The following is a 20,851-nucleotide window of genomic DNA, read 5'->3' on the forward strand; positions in this document are numbered from 1 at the left end:
TAATTGGTGGGGAGGGGGGTGTCATGAGAGGGGTTGGTGCCAGGACTGCTACTATCTGCCATACACATCAATGATCTGGAAGAGGGGGACAGGGTGTGTTGTATCGAAGTTTGCCAAGGACACCAAATGGAGTGGAAAAGCAAATTGTGCAAAGGGTACGGAGAGCCTGCAGGGACATATGGATAGGTTCAGTGAGTGGCCAAGATGGAGTACAATGTTAGTAAATGTGAGGTTATCCACTTTGAAAGGGAAAATGGAAGATCAAGCGATCGCAGCGTGCTGCCATGCAGAAGGACCAGGGAAGGCTTGTGCACGAATTCCAGAAGGTTGGCTTGCGGGTGCAATGGGCTGTCGAAACGCCAGTGCTGGAGGGATTGGATTTAGGAACAGGGAGGTTCTGCTGCGACTGTACAGGGTTCTGGTGAGGCCGAATCTGGAGAACTGCGGGCAGTTTTGTTCTCTTGACTCGAGGAAGGATGATCTGGCTTTAGAGGAGGTGCTGGGGGGGGGGGGGGGTGCGGGGGGGTTCACCAGGTGGATCCCAGAGGCCCCTATGAGGAGAAATTGAGTCGTCTAGGACTGTACTCTCTGGAATTTAGAAGAATGAGAGAGAGATCTTCTAGAAACATATAAAACTGTGAAAGGCATCGATTAGAAAGATTGTCAGCAAGTTATTCCCATTGGTGGGGGGGAGACCATAACCAGGGTCACAGCCTCAAGATTCAGGGTCATAGATTGAGGACAGAGATGAGGAGGAACAGCTTTTCCTGGGGTGGGAGGAGGGAATCTATAGAATTCACTGCCCAGTGAAGCAGTGGAGGCAACCTCAGTAAATAGATTTAAGACCAAGGATAGATAGATTTTTACATCATGGGGAATGAAGGGAAGGGAGGGGGGGCAGGGAAAGAAAAGGCAGGTTGGTGGAGATGAACCGATCATTAGATCAGCCATGATCTCATTGAATGGGGGAGCAGGCTCAACAGGCCAGATGGCCAAATCCTGCTCCTATTTCTTACGTTCAATGGTCAGAATGGCCCTCCTGTATATTCCACTTCCCCCGGACACCATGCTGCAGCGCCAGTCACAATCGCCCCTCTGAACGGTAAGCGAGTTGATTGTGGCTGAGGGGAGGAGGGAGGCGACAGGTTGGCACACCAGCCTGCCCGCCCTCCCTCCCTCCCTCCCTCTGCAGGCCGCTACGACCTTGGACTGTGCACTAGACGCAGGTGTTGTGACCCTGAGCTCCTGGGGGTGGTGACAGGAGCGGCCGATAACAGCAGCAAAAAGGGAGGCAACTGCCAAAGCCAGCACTCGTGCTCTCACACACACAAACACACACACATATGGGGGGAGGGGCCCTTTGGCCAGCACACATCAAGGGTGGGGGTCCGAGAGACTCCGTGGCCCAGGCCAGCAAGGAGGGGCATGTCCCTGGCCTGGTTGTGACACTGACACAAAGCAGTGCATTACATTCCAGGATTACAATGAAAACAATGAGTTCCATGACAATAAATTCTGAATAGATCAGATAATATCTGGGCCATCCCAGGCACTCATTGTTCTGGGCATCAGGTACTTTGTTGTGAAACACAAAAGTCTGTGGAAGCTGTGGTTGTAGTAAAAACACATAAATGCTGGAGGAACTAGGCCCATCTCACAGCGTCTGTATCGGAAATCTATATGTATCTCTACTTCTCTCCCCTCTCTCTCTCCACACAGACACGCTCACACACAGACAGACACTCACACAGACACAGTACAGGCCCTTCAGCCCACAGCATTGTGCTGACCTATACCCCCCCCAAAAAAATTAAACCCATCTTACTTCGTACCCTGTATTTTTCTTTCATCCGTGTGTCTTAAGAATCTCTTAAATGCAAGGTCCCTAGAGGGTGGACAATTTCAATAGGGGTCGTGTACCCCTCGAGGATTGGGATCAAGATAAGTTTTTGGAATGTATTCGCTGAGGGGGTTGGGGGGGGGGGGAACACAAATATGGACTTTGGGTATGAATATGTACATGGATGGCTTTGTTTATTGGACTCTGTGAAAACCAAACCAAAATATTCAAAATAAAGAGTCTCTCTTAAATGGCCCCGATGTTCCGGCCTCCTCAACCACCATCCCTGGCAGTATGCTCCAGGCATCCATCGTTCTCAAAAAAGACTTACCCCTGACGTCACCCCTAAACTTTGCTCCCCTCACCTTATATGAACTTCCTCTGGTGTTTGCTATTCCTGCCCTGGGGGGGAAAAGGTGCTGGCCATCCTCCCTATCTAAGCAACGTTTCAGGCCTTGAGCCTCTCTTGATGGCAAAAAATCAAGCAGGCACCTGAATAAGATAATGAAATAAAAGACTCCACACGTCCAATAATCACTTTCTCTCTGGACACCTCCCACCCCCCCCCCGCCCTCTTCCCCCCACCAGCTTTCTCCCCATACTCCAGGCCCAAAACTTCGGCAAAGTACTCTACGGACACAGGCGGCAATGAAGAAGCGTGCGGGAGAGAGGTAGATCAGCTCGTTGAGGGGTGTCATAGTGGGTTGGCAGGGAGCCGATTGTGGACTTCAGGGGGGAGGGGGGAAAAACGGGACTCAGATCATGGGCAAGTCCTCGTCAAGAGCTTCAAGTTCTTGGGGGGGGGTTCAACCTCTCAGAGGATCAGCCCTGCTCCCTCCCCGTTGACACAATAGCGAAGAAAGGCCACTGAGCACGCCGCCAGAGACACTTGCAAATTAGTTCTACAGGTGCCCCGTGGAGAGCATTCTGGGATGGAGGCGCTAACTATTAGGGCAAGAACAAATTCCAGAGGGTCATTAACTCAGCCTGTGGGCCCCAGACTCCACTCTGTCGAGGACACCGACAACAGGCAATGACTGAAGCAAGCAGCCTCGTTCCTCAAAGACCTCACCACCCAGCCGTGTCCTCTTCACTCTGCTCCCATCGGAGAAAAGGTCACAGACACTGCCCAACTTTCTCCCCTTTTCGCATGAATTTATTTGGTTTTAAATGCAACTTTGCAGCAATATTTGAGCTGTAATGCTGCTTCAAAACCGCACGTTCATAACAATGATTCTGAGTTCCTCCAGCAATGTTTTTTAAAAAAAACCCGATCAGATTGTTGGTGACCAGCCCCATCCAGTCTCACTGCCCTTATCTCAAGCTATTGTGCAGGGAAGCCTATCCCAGCTCGTAAACAAACACCAGGGCCCAGAGACTAAGCAAATATTCCACCATCTGCCAGAGTCCAGCCCTCCCTTATCTCTGCAATTTGCTCCAGCCTGCACCTTCAAACCATCTGCCCGCTTTAACCCTTTCCTCCAGGGGGCTGACGTTGCGAGCTGGGAGCCAAATGGAGGAACTCGGCGGGAGGCAAAGGCGTTTTGAGCCCGAGCTCTTCCTCAACGAATGAGAGTGGAAAAGCCAAAGCCAAGGAACTGATTGTTGACTCCAGGAAGGGAAAGCCAGAGGTGGACGATCATCAGGGGATCAGAGGGTGAGGACATTTACGTTCTTGGTAGTCACTATCTTGGAGGATCTTTCCTGGACCCAACACACCAATGGCGTCGTGAAGAGAGCCCACTTCCTCAGGAGGTTCAACCGGTGACAGTCTGGGACGGGGGACACCAACGCCCCCTGAGCAGAAAGCCCTCCAAAAGGTAGTGGACACGGCCCAGGGAATCACAGGCAAAACCATCCCAACTATCGAGGGGGAACGCTGCCGTCAGAGAGCAGCAGCAATCATCAACGACCCTCCCCACCCGGCACACGTTCAGTTCTCACTGCTGCCATCAGGAAATAAGTCTCGGCGCCCCAAGACTCCCACCACCAGGTTCAGAGACAGCGGCTCCCCCACCACCATCAGATCCTTCAACGATAAACTCAATCAGGGACTCGTTTAAGGACTTTTTTCACTTTATCGATTTTCTTTGTTCCCTCTGTATCGCAGTCAGTTTGCTTACATTTGTTACCTGTTGACAGTTCTTTGTTTACATGTTTACACTGTGTTACGGTTTATTTTTCGCACTGCCAGTTAGTGCGCGCCCGCAGGGAATAGGAATCTCAGGGCTGTACATGATGTCGTGTATGTTCTCTGACGGTAAATTCAATAAATAATGAGCTGGGATGGGTCTGGTGAGGCCACACTTGGGAGAACTGCGTGCACTTCCGGTCTCCTTCCTTGAGGAGGGATCAACTGGTTTTGGAGGAGTTTATGAGGAGATTCACCAGGTTGATCCCGAGAATCAGTGAGCTACATTGTGGAGGGAAAATCACAATGACACTGGATTTCAGAAAGATTTGGTGGAGGCGTTTTTATAGAAACGGACAGAGCGCACTGGTGAGACCCAACTCAGAGTGTTGAGAGCAGTTTTGGGCTCCTCATTTAAGAAAGGATGTTCTGACGTTGGGAGAGGGTTCACCAGGATGATTCTGGGAACGAGTTATTGTACGAGGAGTGTTTGGCAGCTCTTGGCCTGGACTCATTGGAATTGAGGAGAGCGAGAATTGTGGGGGATGGGGGAATCTCATTCGAATGTGGAAAGGCGCAGAGTAGATGTAGAAAGATTGATTCCCCCCCCCCCCACCCGTGGGTGGGAGAGTCCGGGACAAGAGAGCGCGACCTCAGAATTGAAGGGCATCCACATAGAACAGAAATCCTTCAGCTGGAGGACAGTGAATCTGTGGAATTTGTCACGGAGGGTGGGCCATCGGGTGCATCCAAGGCAGAGATTGACAGGTTCTCGATTAGCCAGGGGTATGAGGAGAAGGTCGGGCAGGGAGGTGGAGTGGGGAAATGGATCAGCTCGCAATTAAATGGGCCAGGCTTGATAGGCTGAAGGGCCCGTTTCTGCCCATAGGTCTTACGATGAAAGGAATAGATTACATTTGTTTTCAATGAGACTGGAACCAGTTGATACGGCCTCATATACGATCATTCCCATGATTCTCTTCCGCCCACAACCACCTGTGCTCACCACCCACAGCCCCCACCACTTTATTCAGGTGTCTGCTTTCTTTTTTGCTCGGAACTTGACCAAGGACTCAGGCCCGAAACGTCGGTTTGTGCACCATTGCCACAAAGAACGCCTGCCGAATTCTTTTTAAAAAGCAGGACACCGCACGGTAACGGGCCCACGCCACCCAATTGACCCCCCCCACCCACCCCCGGGTCAAGCGCTACCATGTATTAAAGCTACAATCGCAGCATTTGCCAATGTTCCTGTTAAACACTGGTCGAGTGGGCCCCCGACCCGAGGAAGGATGCAGAGGAGGTGGGGGTTGGGCAGTGAGGAGAGACCGAGTCATGTGGGACTGTATTCGCTGGGATTCAGGCGGATGGACCGGGGTTGGTGGGGGGAGAAATCTTTAGGAGACGTACAAAATTGAGGAGGATTAATAGCTCAACGCTGGGGAAACTCAGCAGGTCAAACAACTGACAAAGATAAAGATACCTGGAGCGTAGAAGAAAGAGGGGAGATTTGATAGAGGCATTTAAAATTATGTGGAGGACAGACAGAGTAAATGTAGGTCGGGCTTTTTCCCCACTGAGGGTAGGTGAGATACAAACCAGATTAAGATCACAAGACCAAGGAATTAAGAAACAGGCCACTAGGCCCATCAAGTCTGTTCCATAAATCTACACTAAGCTACTCTATAGTTCCAATTTCTGGCCTTTTCCCCCATATCCCAACAGTTCAGAGGCAGCTTTTTCCCACAGAGAGGTGGTGAACGCGGGCTCAATTTTAACATTTAAGAGGAATTTGGACGGATTCTATGGATGGGAGGGGTGCAGGCCAGGGGGGATGAGGCAGGAAAATAGTTCTGCGCCGACTGGAAGGGCCTGTTTCTGCGCTGTAGAGTTCTATACATAATCAACAGTCCGGTAGGAGTGAAATGTGGGCGGGGGCCTGAACAAATTGGTGGAGGGGGCAGGGCGAGGAAAGTTTGAAAGCAGGAGGGATTGCAGGCGGGGTGGGGGGGGGTGGGGAAAGAGGAAGAGAGAGAGAGAGACGCGCAGATCTTTCTTCAGAGAGCGGAGGGGAACCTCTCCAGGATAGACAGCCCTCGGAGGAGAGAATTGGCGTAGCCTGGAGTCTTTTTTTAAAAAACGCCACGAAAGCCTGTAGACACCGTGATCAGGCAGCGCAGTTAGTGCAATCGTCACCAAGACTGGGGTTCAAATTCCGTGCTCTCTGCAAGGAGTTTCTACGCTCTCCCCCCTGTCGGGATGGGCTGTTCTGGTTGGGGGGGGGGGCCGGCTTCCTCCCACTGTTCAAAATTTAAATTGGGCAGCGTGGGGCTCAAAATGGCCCTGTTAACGCGCGATAGGTCTAGATTTAAATTTAAAAAAATCTAAAAACATAACGTTCAACTGGTGAAGAGGCTATTCCCACTGGGAGGTGAACGAGGGGACACGGCCTCAAAATCCAGGGACGGAGGGTGGTGAACCTGCGGAGTTCTCTGCCCTTCAGGGAGGCAACCCCGGTGATTGTACTAAAGACACAGCTGGATAGATTCAGGGTGACAGGGAAGGGCAGGTAGAGCAGGGTCCCGCAGCCCAGGTCAGATCGAATGGGAGTTAAAGCAGGCTCGACGGGCAGAAAGGTCCCCACTGGCTGAGCGGGACCCAGGTGATCGGAGCTTACGCTTTGAAGATGTTCAGTGAGGAACTTAATTTATATTTACATGGGCTCAGAAATCGCCAGAAGGCAAGTGTCTGGGATCATTAGGCGGGGATTACGCCCTCCTCTCTATTCAGCGCAGCCAGGCTCTGGAACTTGGGCGGGCTGGCGGGAAATCGCAAGTGCACCTCACACGTGCTACCCAGGAACCGAGCACAGAATGCTCCAGCATTGTACCAACCCTTCGTCCCATAATGCTGTGCCAGCCCACGCCACAACAGGAGTCGAAGTTGGTGACATTGTGCGAGACTTTGGCTGGGGCTGAATTCGGAGCATCATGTGCGGTTTTTGGTCACCGAACGACAGGAAAAATAGAACAAGTGCAGAGATTTACCAGAAGGTTGACCGGACTTCAGGGACCAAGTTGCAGGAAGAGGTTAAACAGGTTCGGACTTTATTCCCTGGAGCGTAGGAGAATGAGGGGAGGTATTTAAAATTATGAGGGGGATAGACAGAGTAAATAGAGGAAGGCTTTTAACCCAACTGAGGGTGGGTGAGATACAAACCAGAGAACATGGGTTAAAGGTGAAAGGTTTAGGGGAAAACTTCTTCACACAGAGCACTGGGGGGAAAATGAGCTGAGGTGGTAAATGTGGGCTTTATTTTAACATTTAAGAAGAATTTGGACAGGTACATGGATGGGAGAGGTATGGACTGGGTGCAGGTCAGTGGGACTAGGCAGAAAAATGGTTCTTCGCAGACTAGAAGGGCCTGTTTCTGTGCTATAATGTTCTATGGTTCTAATCTATTCTTTCCCCAACTCAGAGTCCTCTATTTTTCTCACTTACATGTGTTTTAAATGCTCCTGTTGTACCAGCCTCCACCACCACCCCTGGCAATGCATTCCAGGCACCCAACGCTCTCTTACACCTAATGTCTCCTCTGAACCTTTCTCCCCTCCGATGTCCCCTATGTTGGCTACTCTCGACCGGGGAAAAGGCACCAGCTGTCCACCTTACCCAAGCCCACTCATAGTCCTCGATTAAGTCACCCACAAAGGCAAACACACAAGGCAGTGTTATCGAGTTGTATGCCACCCCGCGCCAGCGTTTCGACCAGCTACACACCCCACCGGCCAGAAATAGTCCAGAGCAAATCGGCCGAACCCAGTCCTTGAGTCAAGCAGTGTCCCGGTGAACATTAGTCAGGGGATTGAGTTCAGGAGTAGAGAGGTCATGTTGCAGCTCTACAAAGCTCTGGTGAGACCACAATATGTTCAGTTCTGATCATTTCATTACATGAAGGATTTGGGAGTTGTGGAGAGGGGGCAGAGGAGATTCACCAGGATGTTGCCTGGACTGGGAAACATGAGGCCAGGTTGACAGAGCCAGGACTTTTCCCTTTGGAGCGAAGAAGGACGAGAGGAGACTTGATAGAGGTTGACAAGATTATAAGAGGCAGAGATAGGGTGGACAGCCAGCACCTGTTTCCATGGGCAGGATCAGCAAACACCAGAGGATGTGTGTACAAAGTGAAGGGAGGGAGAAGTTTTTAAACAGAGAGCTGTGGAGGCCTGGAATGCTTTACCAGGGATGGTGGTGGAGGCTCGAACATTGGGGGCATTTAAGAGACTCTTAGATACATGGATGGAAGAAAAATAGAGGGTTACAGGGTTGGGAGGGTTTACTACTTTTTTAAAGGAAGGAATATATGGGTCAGCACAAGATCGAGGGCTGAAGGGCCTGTACTGCACTGCAGTGTTCCATGTTCTAAGCCTCCAAGCACCTCCTGCAGGTTGCCCCCCAAATCCTCCGGAGACAGGTGAGCCATGGTTTTATTTACATGGAGCAAAGGCCTATGGAACAATCAGCTGAAAGATCCTCACCCATGTGTTGGGGAGAGTGACCAGGGTTCAATCCCTGCTTCATGCGCTGTGTGTAAGGACTCTAGGCCTTCCCCCTGTGACTGCCTGGATGCGCCCCGCCAAAACCCTCAATCCAGGGGCTCGGAAGGATAATGGGCTACCGGTGTGTGGCTGACAGGTGGAAATTGGGGGGGGGGGGGGGGGGAAAGGGAAATGGTGGTGCAGTGATAAACACTAGGGGGACTGAAGTGGGATTAGTGTAAATAAGCCAAAACAAAGGACGGACCTAGATGGGCAATCTAGTTTCTGCATCTATGTATGATCAACTCCCCCTCAAAGCGAGCGGGGCGCGAGCGGGCGCGGGGCAAGAGGGCGAGCGGGCGCGAGAGAGGGAGGGCGCGGGCGCGAGAGAGGGAGGGCGCGGGCGCGAGAGAGGGAGGGCGCGGGCGCGAGAGAGGGAGGGCGCGGGCGCGAGAGAGGGAGGGCGCGGGCGCGAGAGAGGGAGGGCGCGGGCGCGAGAGAGGGAGGGCGCGGGCGCGAGAGAGGGAGGGCGCGGGCGCGAGAGAGGGAGGGCGCGGGCGCGAGAGAGGGAGGGCGCGGGCGCGAGAGAGGGAGGGCGCGGGCGCGAGAGAGGGAGGGCGCGGGCGCGAGAGAGGGAGGGCGCGGGCGCGAGAGAGGGAGGGCGCGGGCGCGAGAGAGGGAGGGCGCGGGCGCGAGAGAGGGAGGGCGCGGGCGCGAGAGAGGGAGGGCGCGGGCGCGAGAGAGGGAGGGCGCGGGCGCGAGAGAGGGAGGGCGCGGGCGCGAGAGAGGGAGGGCGCGGGCGCGAGAGAGGGAGGGCGCGGGCGCGAGAGAGGGAGGGCGCGGGCGCGAGAGAGGGAGGGCGCGGGCGCGAGAGAGGGAGGGCGCGGGCGCGAGAGAGGGAGGGCGCGGGCGCGAGAGAGGGAGGGCGCGGGCGCGAGAGAGGGAGGGCGCGGGCGCGAGAGAGGGAGGGCGCGGGCGCGAGAGAGGGAGGGCGCGGGCGCGAGAGAGGGAGGGCGCGGGCGCGAGAGAGGGAGGGCGCGGGCGCGAGAGAGGGAGGGCGCGGGCGCGAGAGAGGGAGGGCGCGGGCGCGAGAGAGGGAGGGCGCGGGCGCGAGAGAGGGAGGGCGCGGGCGCGAGAGAGGGAGGGCGCGGGCGCGAGAGAGGGAGGGCGCGGGCGCGAGAGAGGGAGGGCGCGGGCGCGAGAGAGGGAGGGCGCGGGCGCGAGAGAGGGAGGGCGCGGGCGCGAGAGAGGGAGGGCGCGGGCGCGAGAGAGGGAGGGCGCGGGCGCGAGAGAGGGAGGGCGCGGGCGCGAGAGAGGGAGGGCGCGGGCGCGAGAGAGGGAGGGCGCGGGCGCGAGAGAGGGAGGGCGCGGGCGCGAGAGAGGGAGGGCGCGGGCGCGAGAGAGGGAGGGCGCGGGCGCGAGAGAGGGAGGGCGCGGGCGCGAGAGAGGGAGGGCGCGGGCGCGAGAGAGGGAGGGCGCGGGCGCGAGAGAGGGAGGGCGCGGGCGCGAGAGAGGGAGGGCGCGGGCGCGAGAGAGGGAGGGCGCGGGCGCGAGAGAGGGAGGGCGCGGGCGCGAGAGAGGGAGGGCGCGGGCGCGAGAGAGGGAGGGCGCGGGCGCGAGAGAGGGAGGGCGCGGGCGCGAGAGAGGGAGGGCGCGGGCGCGAGAGAGGGAGGGCGCGGGCGCGAGAGAGGGAGGGCGCGGGCGCGAGAGAGGGAGGGCGCGGGCGCGAGAGAGGGAGGGCGCGGGCGCGAGAGAGGGAGGGCGCGGGCGCGAGAGAGGGAGGGCGCGGGCGCGAGAGGGAGGGCGCGGGCGCGAGAGGGAGGGCGCGGGCGCGAGAGGGAGGGCGCGGGGCGCGAGAGGGGAGGGCGCGGGCGCGAGAGGGAGGGCGCGGGCGCGAGAGGGAGGGAGCGGGCGCGAGAGGAGGGAGCGGGCGCGAGAGGGAGGGAGCGGGCGCGAGAGGAGGGAGCGGGCGCGAGAGGGAGGGAGCGGGCGCGAGAGGGAGGGAGCGGGCGCGAGAGGGAGGGAGCGGGCGCGAGAGGGAGGGAGCGGGCGCGAGAGGGAGGGAGCGGGCGCGAGAGGGAGGGAGCGGGCGCGAGAGGGAGGGAGCGGGCCCGAGAGGGAGGGAGCGGGCGCGAGAGGGAGGGAGCGGGCGCGAGAGGGAGGGAGCGGGCGCGAGAGGGAGGGAGCGGGCGCGAGAGGGAGGGAGCGGGCGCGAGAGGGAGGGAGCGGGCGCGAGAGGGAGGGAGCGGGCGCGAGAGGGAGAGCGGGCGCGAGAGAGAGAGCGGGCGCGAGAGAGAGAGCGGGCGCGAGAGAGAGAGCGGGCACGAGAGAGAGAGAGCGGGCAAGAGAGAAAGTGAGCGGGCAAGAGAGAAAGTGAGTGGGCAAGAGAGAAAGAGAGTGGGCAAGAGAGAAAGAGAGTGGGCAAGAGAGAAAGAGAGTGGGCAAGAGAGAAAGAGAGTGGGCAAGAGAGAAAGAGAGTGGGCAAGAGAGAAAGAGAGTGGGCAAGAGAGAAAGAGAGTGGGCAAGAGAGAAAGAGAGTGGGCAAGAGTGACCTATACTGAGGTGGCAGTGGAGATCAGATTAATTAGGCATTTTGCTCTGCACAGGCAAGACAGGCCAAAGGGCCCGTTCTGTGTGGTGGAGGGAGTAGCTGAGTACACCCCTTCCCCCCAGACAATGCCAACCTCAGGAGCTCCTGTAGTGACACCCTGGGAGGGAGCCAAACTGGGGGGTGGGGGGGGGTGGGAGAACATTCCCTCTATCCCCCCCAAAACCCTGCCCCACTCATCCAAGGGTCCATCCTGTGCCCGGAGCCCATGGGGGGGGGGGGGGGCGGGTGGGTCTCAGGAAGCCTTTGGGGCAGGGATTAGATCCCAGGGAGGACAAGCAAGAACCAAAATTCTCGTGATGCACAGGTGGGGGGGGGGGGGGGTGGTTGGAGATGGATCTAGATCCGCGCCAAAGGTGTTAAATCTGCCCGGAACGATTCCCCCTCTGGAATAAATAACGATGTTTGGAGCAGGGACTGTGGTGGATTCGGACTTTCTGTGGTTCAGTTTCAAAGTGGCTCCAACTCGAGACAATGGGCTCAGACCTTCGATAAAATAACCCGAGGGTTTGGGGCATATGTCCCGGCTCTCACATCCTCAGTGGCCAGCAGGCCCCTCGGCCCTTCTATCCTGTTTGCCGCCTGGGAAGACTGATCAGATCACATCCCACCTCCTCCAGAAGGACTGGTTCTATCACCTGCCCCTCCCCAGCTGTTGGTCTCCCCCCCCCCACCCCACCTGGACCAGATGTTGGTCTTCCCCACCTCATCCCACCCCAGCTGTTGGTTCCTCATCCCAGTCCTGGACCATCTGTTGGTCTCCCCCCACCCACCCCCATCCTGGACCAGATGTTGGTCTTCCCCACCTCATCCTGCCCCAGCTGTTGAGTTCTCCCCATCTGGTCCAAGATTTTTCAGTCCACCTGTCCTAGATGTTCAATCCCACCCACCACCATCTTGGAACAGATGTTGCATCCCCACCACCACCCAGATGTTGGGCCCTCCCTGTCACATATTCCGACCCCCCCCCCCAGCTGTCGAGGGCGACGGACTCTCCCCCATCCAGCCCCAGCTGTCGGGAGACCCCCCCCCCCCCCCGCCCGCCCCCGATGCCGGCCCCCCCCCCCCCCGCCCGCCCGCGATGCCGGCCCCCCCCCCGCCCGCCCCCGATGCCGGGCCCCCGCCCCCCCCCGCCCGCCCCCGATGCCGGGCCCCCGCCCCCCCCGCCCGCCCCCGATGCCGGGCCCCCGATGCCGGGCCCCCGCCCGCCCCCGATGCCGGGCCCCCGCCCGCCCCCCGATGCCGGGCCCCCGCCCGCCCCCCGATGCCGGGCCCCCGCCCGCCCCCCGATGCCGGGCCCCCGCCCGCCCCCCGATGCCGGGCCCCCGCCCGCCCCCCGATGCCGGGCCCCCGCCCGCCCCCCGATGCCGGGCCCCCGCCCGCCCCCCGATGCCGGGCCCCCGCCCGCCCCCCGATGCCGGGCCCCCGCCCGCCCCCCGATGCCGGGCCCCCGCCCGCCCCCCGATGCCGGGCCCCCGCCCGCCCCCCGATGCCGGGCCCCCGCCCGCCCCCCGATGCCGGGCCCCCGCCCGCCCCCCGATGCCGGGCCCCCGCCCGCCCCCCGATGCCGGGCCCCCGCCCGCCCCCCGATGCCGGGCCCCCGCCCGCCCCCCGATGCCGGGCCCCCGCCCGCCCCCCGATGCCGGGCCCCCGCCCGCCCCCCGATGCCGGGCCCCCGCCCGCCCCCCGATGCCGGGCCCCCGCCCGCCCCCCGATGCCGGGCCCCCGCCCGCCCCCCGATGCCGGGCCCCCGCCCGCCCCCCGATGCCGGGCCCCCGCCCGCCCCCCGATGCCGGGCCCCCGCCCGCCCCCCGATGCCGGGACCCCGCCCGCCCCCCGATGCCGGGACCCCGCCCGCCCCCGATGCCGGGACCCCGCCCGCCCCCGATGCCGGGACCCCGCCCGCCCCCGATGCCGGGACCCTCCCCCCCTACCTGCCGGATGCCGGCCCCCGCTGGAGCCTTCAAAGCCGCCGGGCTCCGCCGGCCATCGCCGCCTGCCTCCCGCAGCAGCCTCCGCACCGTTTCTTCGTGCCTCTCTCTCAGCAGCCGCAGCTCCTGCAGTCCGGCCACGCTAGCCTCCAGCCTCTCCCCGACCCGCCTCCTGTCCAGCCCGGCTTTCGGGGCGCCGGTCGCCTCCTTCCTGGCCATGAGGCTCAGCTCCGCTCGGCGCTCGGACTCCGGGGACACGGCGGCACAAAGTATTGGGCAGCTCGCCGCCCATTGGCTGGCGCCGTCACGTGGGGACACACGGGGACCGAGCCTGGCTTGCGTCCCTTTCAGGCAAAAGAGCAAGGGAGTTTGCAATTGGCTGAGATTGTTTCAAATTATCTCACTGATATCGCTGATACACAGACACAGGGACACAAATACATATACACAGGCTGATACACATACGCAAGCACAGGAACACAGACACAGATACACAGGCTGATACACAGGCACAGGGACACAGATACGTATACACAGGCTGATACACAGATACATATACACAGAGTGATATACAGACAGATACAAAGCCTGATACACAGGCTGATACACAGGAACACAGATACATATACAAAGGCTGATTCACAGGAACACAGATACATATACAAAGGCTGATACACAGACACAGATACACAGGCATAGGAACACTGATACATATACACAGGCTGATACACAGGCACAGGGAGACAGATATGCAGAGGCTGATACACAGATACATATACACAGGTTGATACACAGGCACAGGAACACAAATACACAGGCTGATAGATAAACACATATACAGACTCAGGAACGTAGACTGTTACACAGGCACAGCAACACAGACACAGATACACAGGCACAGGAACACAGGCTGCTACACAGTCTAATATACAGGCTGATGCACAGATACATATACACATGCTGATACACAGGTACACAGATATATATACACAGGCTGATACATATATACAGGCTGATACAGAGGGTCACAGATACATATACAGAGGCTGATACACAGATATATATATACACAGGCTGATACACAGATACATATACACAGAGTGATATACAGACAGATACAAAGCCTGATACACAGGCTGATACACAGGAACACAGATACATATACAAAGGCTGATTCACAGGAACACAGATACATATACAAAGGCTGATACACAGACACAGATACACAGGCATAGGAACACTGATACATATACACAGGCTGATGCACAGGCACAGGGAGACAGATATGCAGAGGCTGATACACAGATACATATACACAGGTTGATACACAGGCACAGGGACACAGATACGTATACACAGGCTGATACACAGGAACACAGACACAGATTCACAGTCTGATACACAGATACACAGGAACACAGATACATATACAAAGGCTGATACACGGATACATATACACAGGCTGATACACAGGAACACAGACACAGATACACAGGCTGATACACAGGAACAGGAACACAGACACTGATACATAGGCTAATACATAGGCACAGGAACATGGACACAGATACACAGGCAGATACACAGACACAGGGACACAGATACATAACACAGGCTGATACACAGATACATATACATAGGCTGATACACAGGAACACAGATACATATACACAGGCTGATACACAGACACCGACACACAAGCTGATACACAGGTACAGGAACATAGACACATACCCAGGCTGATACATAGACACAGGGACATAGATATGTATACACAGGCTGATACACAGGAACACAGACACAGATACATAGGCTGATACACAGATACAGGAACATAGGCTGTTACACAGATATACATACACAGGAACACAGACACGGGTACACAGGCTGATACACAGGCACAGTGATACAAATACAGATACACTGGCTAATACACAGGAACACAGACACAGGTACACAGGCTGATACAAAGGCACCGGAACACAGATACATATACTCAGGCTGATACACAGATATGTATACACAGGCTGATGCACAGGCGCAGGAACACAAATACACAGGCTGATACACAGGAACACAGACACAGGTACACAGGCTGATACAAAGGCACCGGAACACAGATACATATACTCAGGCTGATACACAGATATGTATACACAGGCTGATGCACAGGCACAGGAACACAAATACACAGGCTGATACACAGGAACACAGACACAGATACACAGGCTGATACACAGGAACAGGAACACAGACACAGATACATAGGCTAATACATAGGCACAGGAACATGGACACAGATACACAGGCAGATACACAGACACAGGGACACAGATACATAACACAGGCTGATACACAAATACATATACATAGGCTGATACACTGGAACACAGATACATATACACAGGCTGATACACAGACACCGACACACAAGCTGATACACAGGTACAGGAACATAGACACATACCCAGGCTGATACATAGACACAGGGACATAGATATGTATACACAGGCTGATACACAGGAACAGGAACACAGACACAGATACATAGGCTGATACACAGATACAGGAACATAGGCTGTTACACAGATATACATACACAGGAACACAGACACGGGTACACAGGCTGATACACAGGCACAGGGATACAAATACAGATACACTGGCTAATACACAGGAACACAGACACAGATACACAGGCTGATACAAAGGCACCGGAACACAGATACATATACTCAGGCTGATACACAGATATGTATACACAGGCTGATACACAGGCACAGGAACACAAATACACAGGCTGATAGATAAACACATATACAGACTCAGGAACGTAGACTGTTACACAGGCACAGCAACACAGACACAGATACACAGGCACAGGAACACAGGCTGCTACACAGTCTAATACACAGGCTGATGCACAGATACATATACACATGCTGATACACAGGTACACAGATATATATACACAGGCTGATACATATATACAGGCTGATACAGAGGGTCACAGATACATATACAGAGGCTGATACACAGATATATATATACACAGGCTGATACACAGATACATATACACAGAGTGATATACAGACAGATACAAAGCCTGATACACAGGCTGATACACAGGAACACAGATACATATACAAAGGCTGATTCACAGGAACACAGATACATATACAAAGGCTGATACACAGACACAGATACACAGGCACAGGAACACTGATACATATACACAGGCACAGGGAGACAGATATGCAGAGGCTGATACACAGATACATATACACAGGTTGATACACAGGCACAGGGACACAGATACGTATACACAGGCTGATACACAGGAACACAGACACAGATTCACAGTCTGATACACAGATACACAGGAACACAGATACATATACAAAGGCTGATACACAGATACATATACACAGGCTGATACACAGGAACACAGACACAGATACACAGGCTGATACACAGGAACAGGAACAGACACAGATACATAGGCTGATACACAGATACAGGAACATAGGCTGTTACACAGATATACATACACAGGAACACAGACACGGGTACACAGGCTGATACACAGGCACAGGGATACAAATACAGATACACTGGCTAATACACAGGAACACAGACACAGGTACACAGGCTGATACACAGGCACAGGAACACAAATACACAGGCTGATACACAGCAACACAGACACAGATACACAGGCACAGGAACACATGCTGCTACACAGTCTAATATACAGGCTGATGCACAGATACATATACACATGCTGATACACAGGCACACAGATATATATACACAGGCTGATACATATATACAGGCTGATACAGAGGGTCACAGATACATATACAGAGGCTGATACACAGATATATATACACAGGCTGCTACACAGATACATTCTTCTTTGGCTTGGCTTCGCGGACGAAGATTTATGGAGGGGGTAAAAAGTCCACGTCAGCTGCAGGCTCGTTTGTGGCTCACAAGTCTGATGCGGGACAGGCAGACACGATTGCAGCGGTTGCAAGGGAAAATTGGTTGGTTGGGGTTGGGTGTTGGGTTTTTCCTCCTTTGCCTTTTGTCAGTGAGGTGGGCTCTGCGGTCTTCTTCAAAGGAGGTTGCTGCCCGCCAAACTGTGAGGCGCCAAGATGCACGGTTTGAGGCGTTATCAGCCCACTGGCGGTGGTCAATGTGGCAGGCACCAAGAGATTTCTTTAGGCAGTCCTTGTACCTTTTCTTTGGTGCACCTCTGTCACGGTGGCCAGTGGAGAGCTCGCCATATAATACGATCTTGGGAAGGCGATGGTCCTCCATTCTGGAGACGTGACCCATCCAGCGCAGCTGGATCTTCAGCAGCGTGGACTCGATGCTGTCGACCTCTGCCATCTCGAGTACTTCGACGTTAGGGGTGTAAGCGCTCCAATGGATGTTGAGGATGGAGCGGAGACAACGCTGGTGGAAGCGTTCTAGGAGCCGTAGGTGGTGCCGGTAGAGGACCCATGATTCGGAGCCGAACAGGAGTGTGGGTATGACAACGGCTCTGTATACGCTTATCTTTGTGAGGTTTTTCAGTTGGTTGTTTTTCCAGACTCTTTTGTGTAGTCTTCCAAAGGCGCTATTTGCCTTGGCGAGTCTGTTGTCTATCTCATTGTCGATCCTTGCATCTGATGAAATGGTGCAGCCGAGATAGGTAAACTGGTTGACCGTTTTGAGTTTTGTGTGCCCGATGGAGATGTGGGGGGTCTGGTAGTCATGGTGGGGAGCTGGCTGATGGAGGACCTCAGTTTTCCACACAGATACATATACACATACTGATACACAGGCACAGGAACACAGACACAGGTACACAGATGAACATGCACAGGAACACACAGATACACAGGCTGATACACAGGCACAGGAACATAGACACAGGTACACAGGCTGATACACAGGCACAGGAACACAGACACAGATACATGGGTTTATACACAGGCACAGGAACCCAGATACAGGAACACAGGCTGATACACAGGCACAGGGACACAGATGCACAGACACAGATACACAGGAATATGGATACATATACACAGGCAGAACACATACACAGTTACACTGGCAGATACAGACACAGGGTCACATACACAGATAAGTAGGCACACACTCTCCTTTTTTCCAAACCTCTCATTAATAAAACAATGCTGCTCCTGCCCTGTTAACCAAACCCTTTCACTGTTACAATAGGTCCTGCACCTCTGTATAATCCTTGCACAATCTGCTGTCCTGAAGAATGGGTTGACTTACCTGCCCAGCACTCACAACAAAGCTTTTCATTGTTGCTCAGAGCGTGTGACAATAAAGAATTCAATGATAAAAAAAGGCATGAGGTGTTCTGGTCTTCATCAGCCAGGTTTGTGGACCATACAAAGATCAGAGGAGGGGCAGGTAGTGTTGAGTCTGCAGAGGGAATTGGATTAGGAGATAGAGCAAGGAGATGGCAGATGGAACAGAGGAGTGATGTAGCAAGCCGGATTCGACAGTGGCTGGACAGGAGAAGCCAGGGAGTGGTGGTGGATGACGGCTTCTCAGACTGGAGGCCTGTGACTAGTGGTGTTGCCTCAAGGATCAATATTGGGACCATCGTTGTTTGTCTATAGCAATGATTTGGATGATATTGGGGTAAATTGGATCAGCAAGTCTGCAGATGACACTAAGATTGGGGATGTTGTGGACAGTGAAGAAGGATTTCAAAGCTTGCAGAGAGATCTGGACCAGCTGGGAAAATGGGCTGAAAAATGGCAGATGGAGTTTAATGCAGACAAGTGTGAGGTGTTGCATTTTGGAAGGACAAACCAAGAAAGGACGTACATAGTCAATGGTTCTCAGCCTTTTTCTTTCTACTCACAGACCACGTTAAGTAATCTCTCTGCCATCGGTGCTCTGTGATTAGTAAGGGATAGCTTAAGGTGGGATGTGTGTGGGAAGAGAAGGTTGAAACCCACTGTTTTAATCATCCCTCATTGACTCGTTTTGTCCATTGTTTCAGAACTCCAAAGGAAATGGGCCAATGACCATTTTTCTCAAGCTAAATATTTCAGTAAGAATTGGATCTTGAGCAGTGGTTCTAAACCTTCCCACTCACGTCCCACCTTAAGCAATCCCTTTCAAATCACAGAGCACTGGTTGCAGAGGGATTACTTAAAGTGGGATGTGAGTGGAAAGAGAAAGGTTAAAATCAAGTAGAGGACTGAGGAGTGTGGAAGAACAGAGGTATCTGGGAATACAGATACATAATTCCCTGAAAGTGGTGTCACAGGTGGACAGGGTTGTAAAGAGAACTTTTGGCAAATTGGCCTTCATCAATCAAAGTATTGAGTACAGGAGTTGGAATGTTATGGTCAAGTTGTGTAAGACATTGGTGAGGCCAAATTTGGAGAATTGTGTGGGGTGTTTGTAGTCAAATGATAGAAAGAAGGCAGAGAAGATTTACTAGAATGTTGTCCGGACTTCAGGAACTGAGTTACAGGGAAAGGTTAAACAGGTATGGACTTTATTCCCTGGAGTGTAGAATAATGATGCGAGATATGATTGAAGTATTTAAAATTATGAGGGGGACCATCAGAGTAAATGTAGGTTGGCTTTTTCCACTGAGGGTGGGTGAGATACAAACCAGAGGACACGGGTAAAGGGTGAAAAGGGAAATGTTTAGGGGGAATGTCTTCACACAGAGAGCGGTGGAACGAGCTGTAGAGGTGAAAGTGGGCTCAATTTCAACATTTAAGAAGAATTTGGACAGGTACATGGAGGGGAGGGGTAAAGAGGGATATGGACTGGGTGAGGTCAGTGAGACTGGGCAGGATAACAGTTCAGAACAGATCCAAAGGGCTGAAGGGCCTGTTTTCTGTGCTGTAATGTTCACTGGTTTTATTTTCTATGGTTCTGTGTAAACTTCAGTGGAAAACGTCATTCTAAAGGTTAATGTGTGTGCAGAGTCAGTGGTAAGGAGGGGAAATGGAATGCCAGCATTTGTTTGAGGAAGGATAGAATGAGCGGCCCGGTTGATGTAGCGGTTCATGTGATGCTGTTACAGCGCCAGCGATCAAGACCGGAGTTCGAATCCCATGCTATCTGTAAAGAGTGTGAACGTCCTCCCATGGCTGCTTAGGTTTTCTCCCGTGAGGGGGTGGGGGTGGGGGGAGGCTCTGGTTTCTCACCATTCGAAACTTACCAGGGTCTGTAGGTTAATTGGGTGTAATTGGGAGGCACAGACTCATGGGCTGAAAGGACCGGTTACCGTGCTAAGTGTCTAAAAAGAAATTGAAATGAAATAAATACAGAGATATAATGTTGGTCAGGCTGCATAGGGACACGGATACTGCAGACACTGATGAGGGCGTGGGCCAACTCCCCTAACACAACAGGCATCTGAATGGGCAAGACAAAAAGGGATACAAATTGTGGGCCGGTGAAAGGCAATGGTGTAAACAAGGTAGACAGAAGGGTACAGGTGGGCCAAAGGGCCTTTTTCAGTCTGTATGACTGTAAGACAAAACACATCACACACCAAAACTCACGAGAACTCACGCACAGTTGTACAAACACACCCATTTAACCACACATACACACACACAGATGTGTATAAGGGAGAAACATTGAAGAACAGACGAGTCGGCTGGGGAAGGGAGAAGCAGTGAAGAAGAGACAAGACAGCTGGGTAAGGGGAAGCATTGAAGAAGAGAGGAGCTTGCTGGGTAAGGGAGATGCATTGAAGAAGAGAAGAGTTGGATGGGTAAGGGAGAAGCATTGAGGAGC

The 20,851-nt window shown here is 54.5% G+C and overlaps 1 protein-coding gene across 1 annotated transcript in view; it reads right to left on the reverse strand.

The window, feature by feature from the left end:
• The window catches only part of LOC138740790 (dapper homolog 2-like), a 389,359-nt gene that overhangs the window by 4,520 nt on the left and 363,988 nt on the right, over nucleotides 1–20,851 (reverse strand). The window contains exon 2 of the mRNA XM_069893879.1: nucleotides 13,052–13,392. Within this exon, the coding sequence (XP_069749980.1) occupies nucleotides 13,052–13,392 (341 nt within the window). The remainder of the gene's footprint in view (nucleotides 1–13,051; nucleotides 13,393–20,851) is intronic.

The sequence above is a fragment of the Narcine bancroftii genome, chromosome 8 (assembly GCF_036971445.1).
Source record: "Narcine bancroftii isolate sNarBan1 chromosome 8, sNarBan1.hap1, whole genome shotgun sequence".
In the NCBI taxonomy this organism is placed as follows: Eukaryota; Metazoa; Chordata; class Chondrichthyes; order Torpediniformes; family Narcinidae; genus Narcine; species Narcine bancroftii.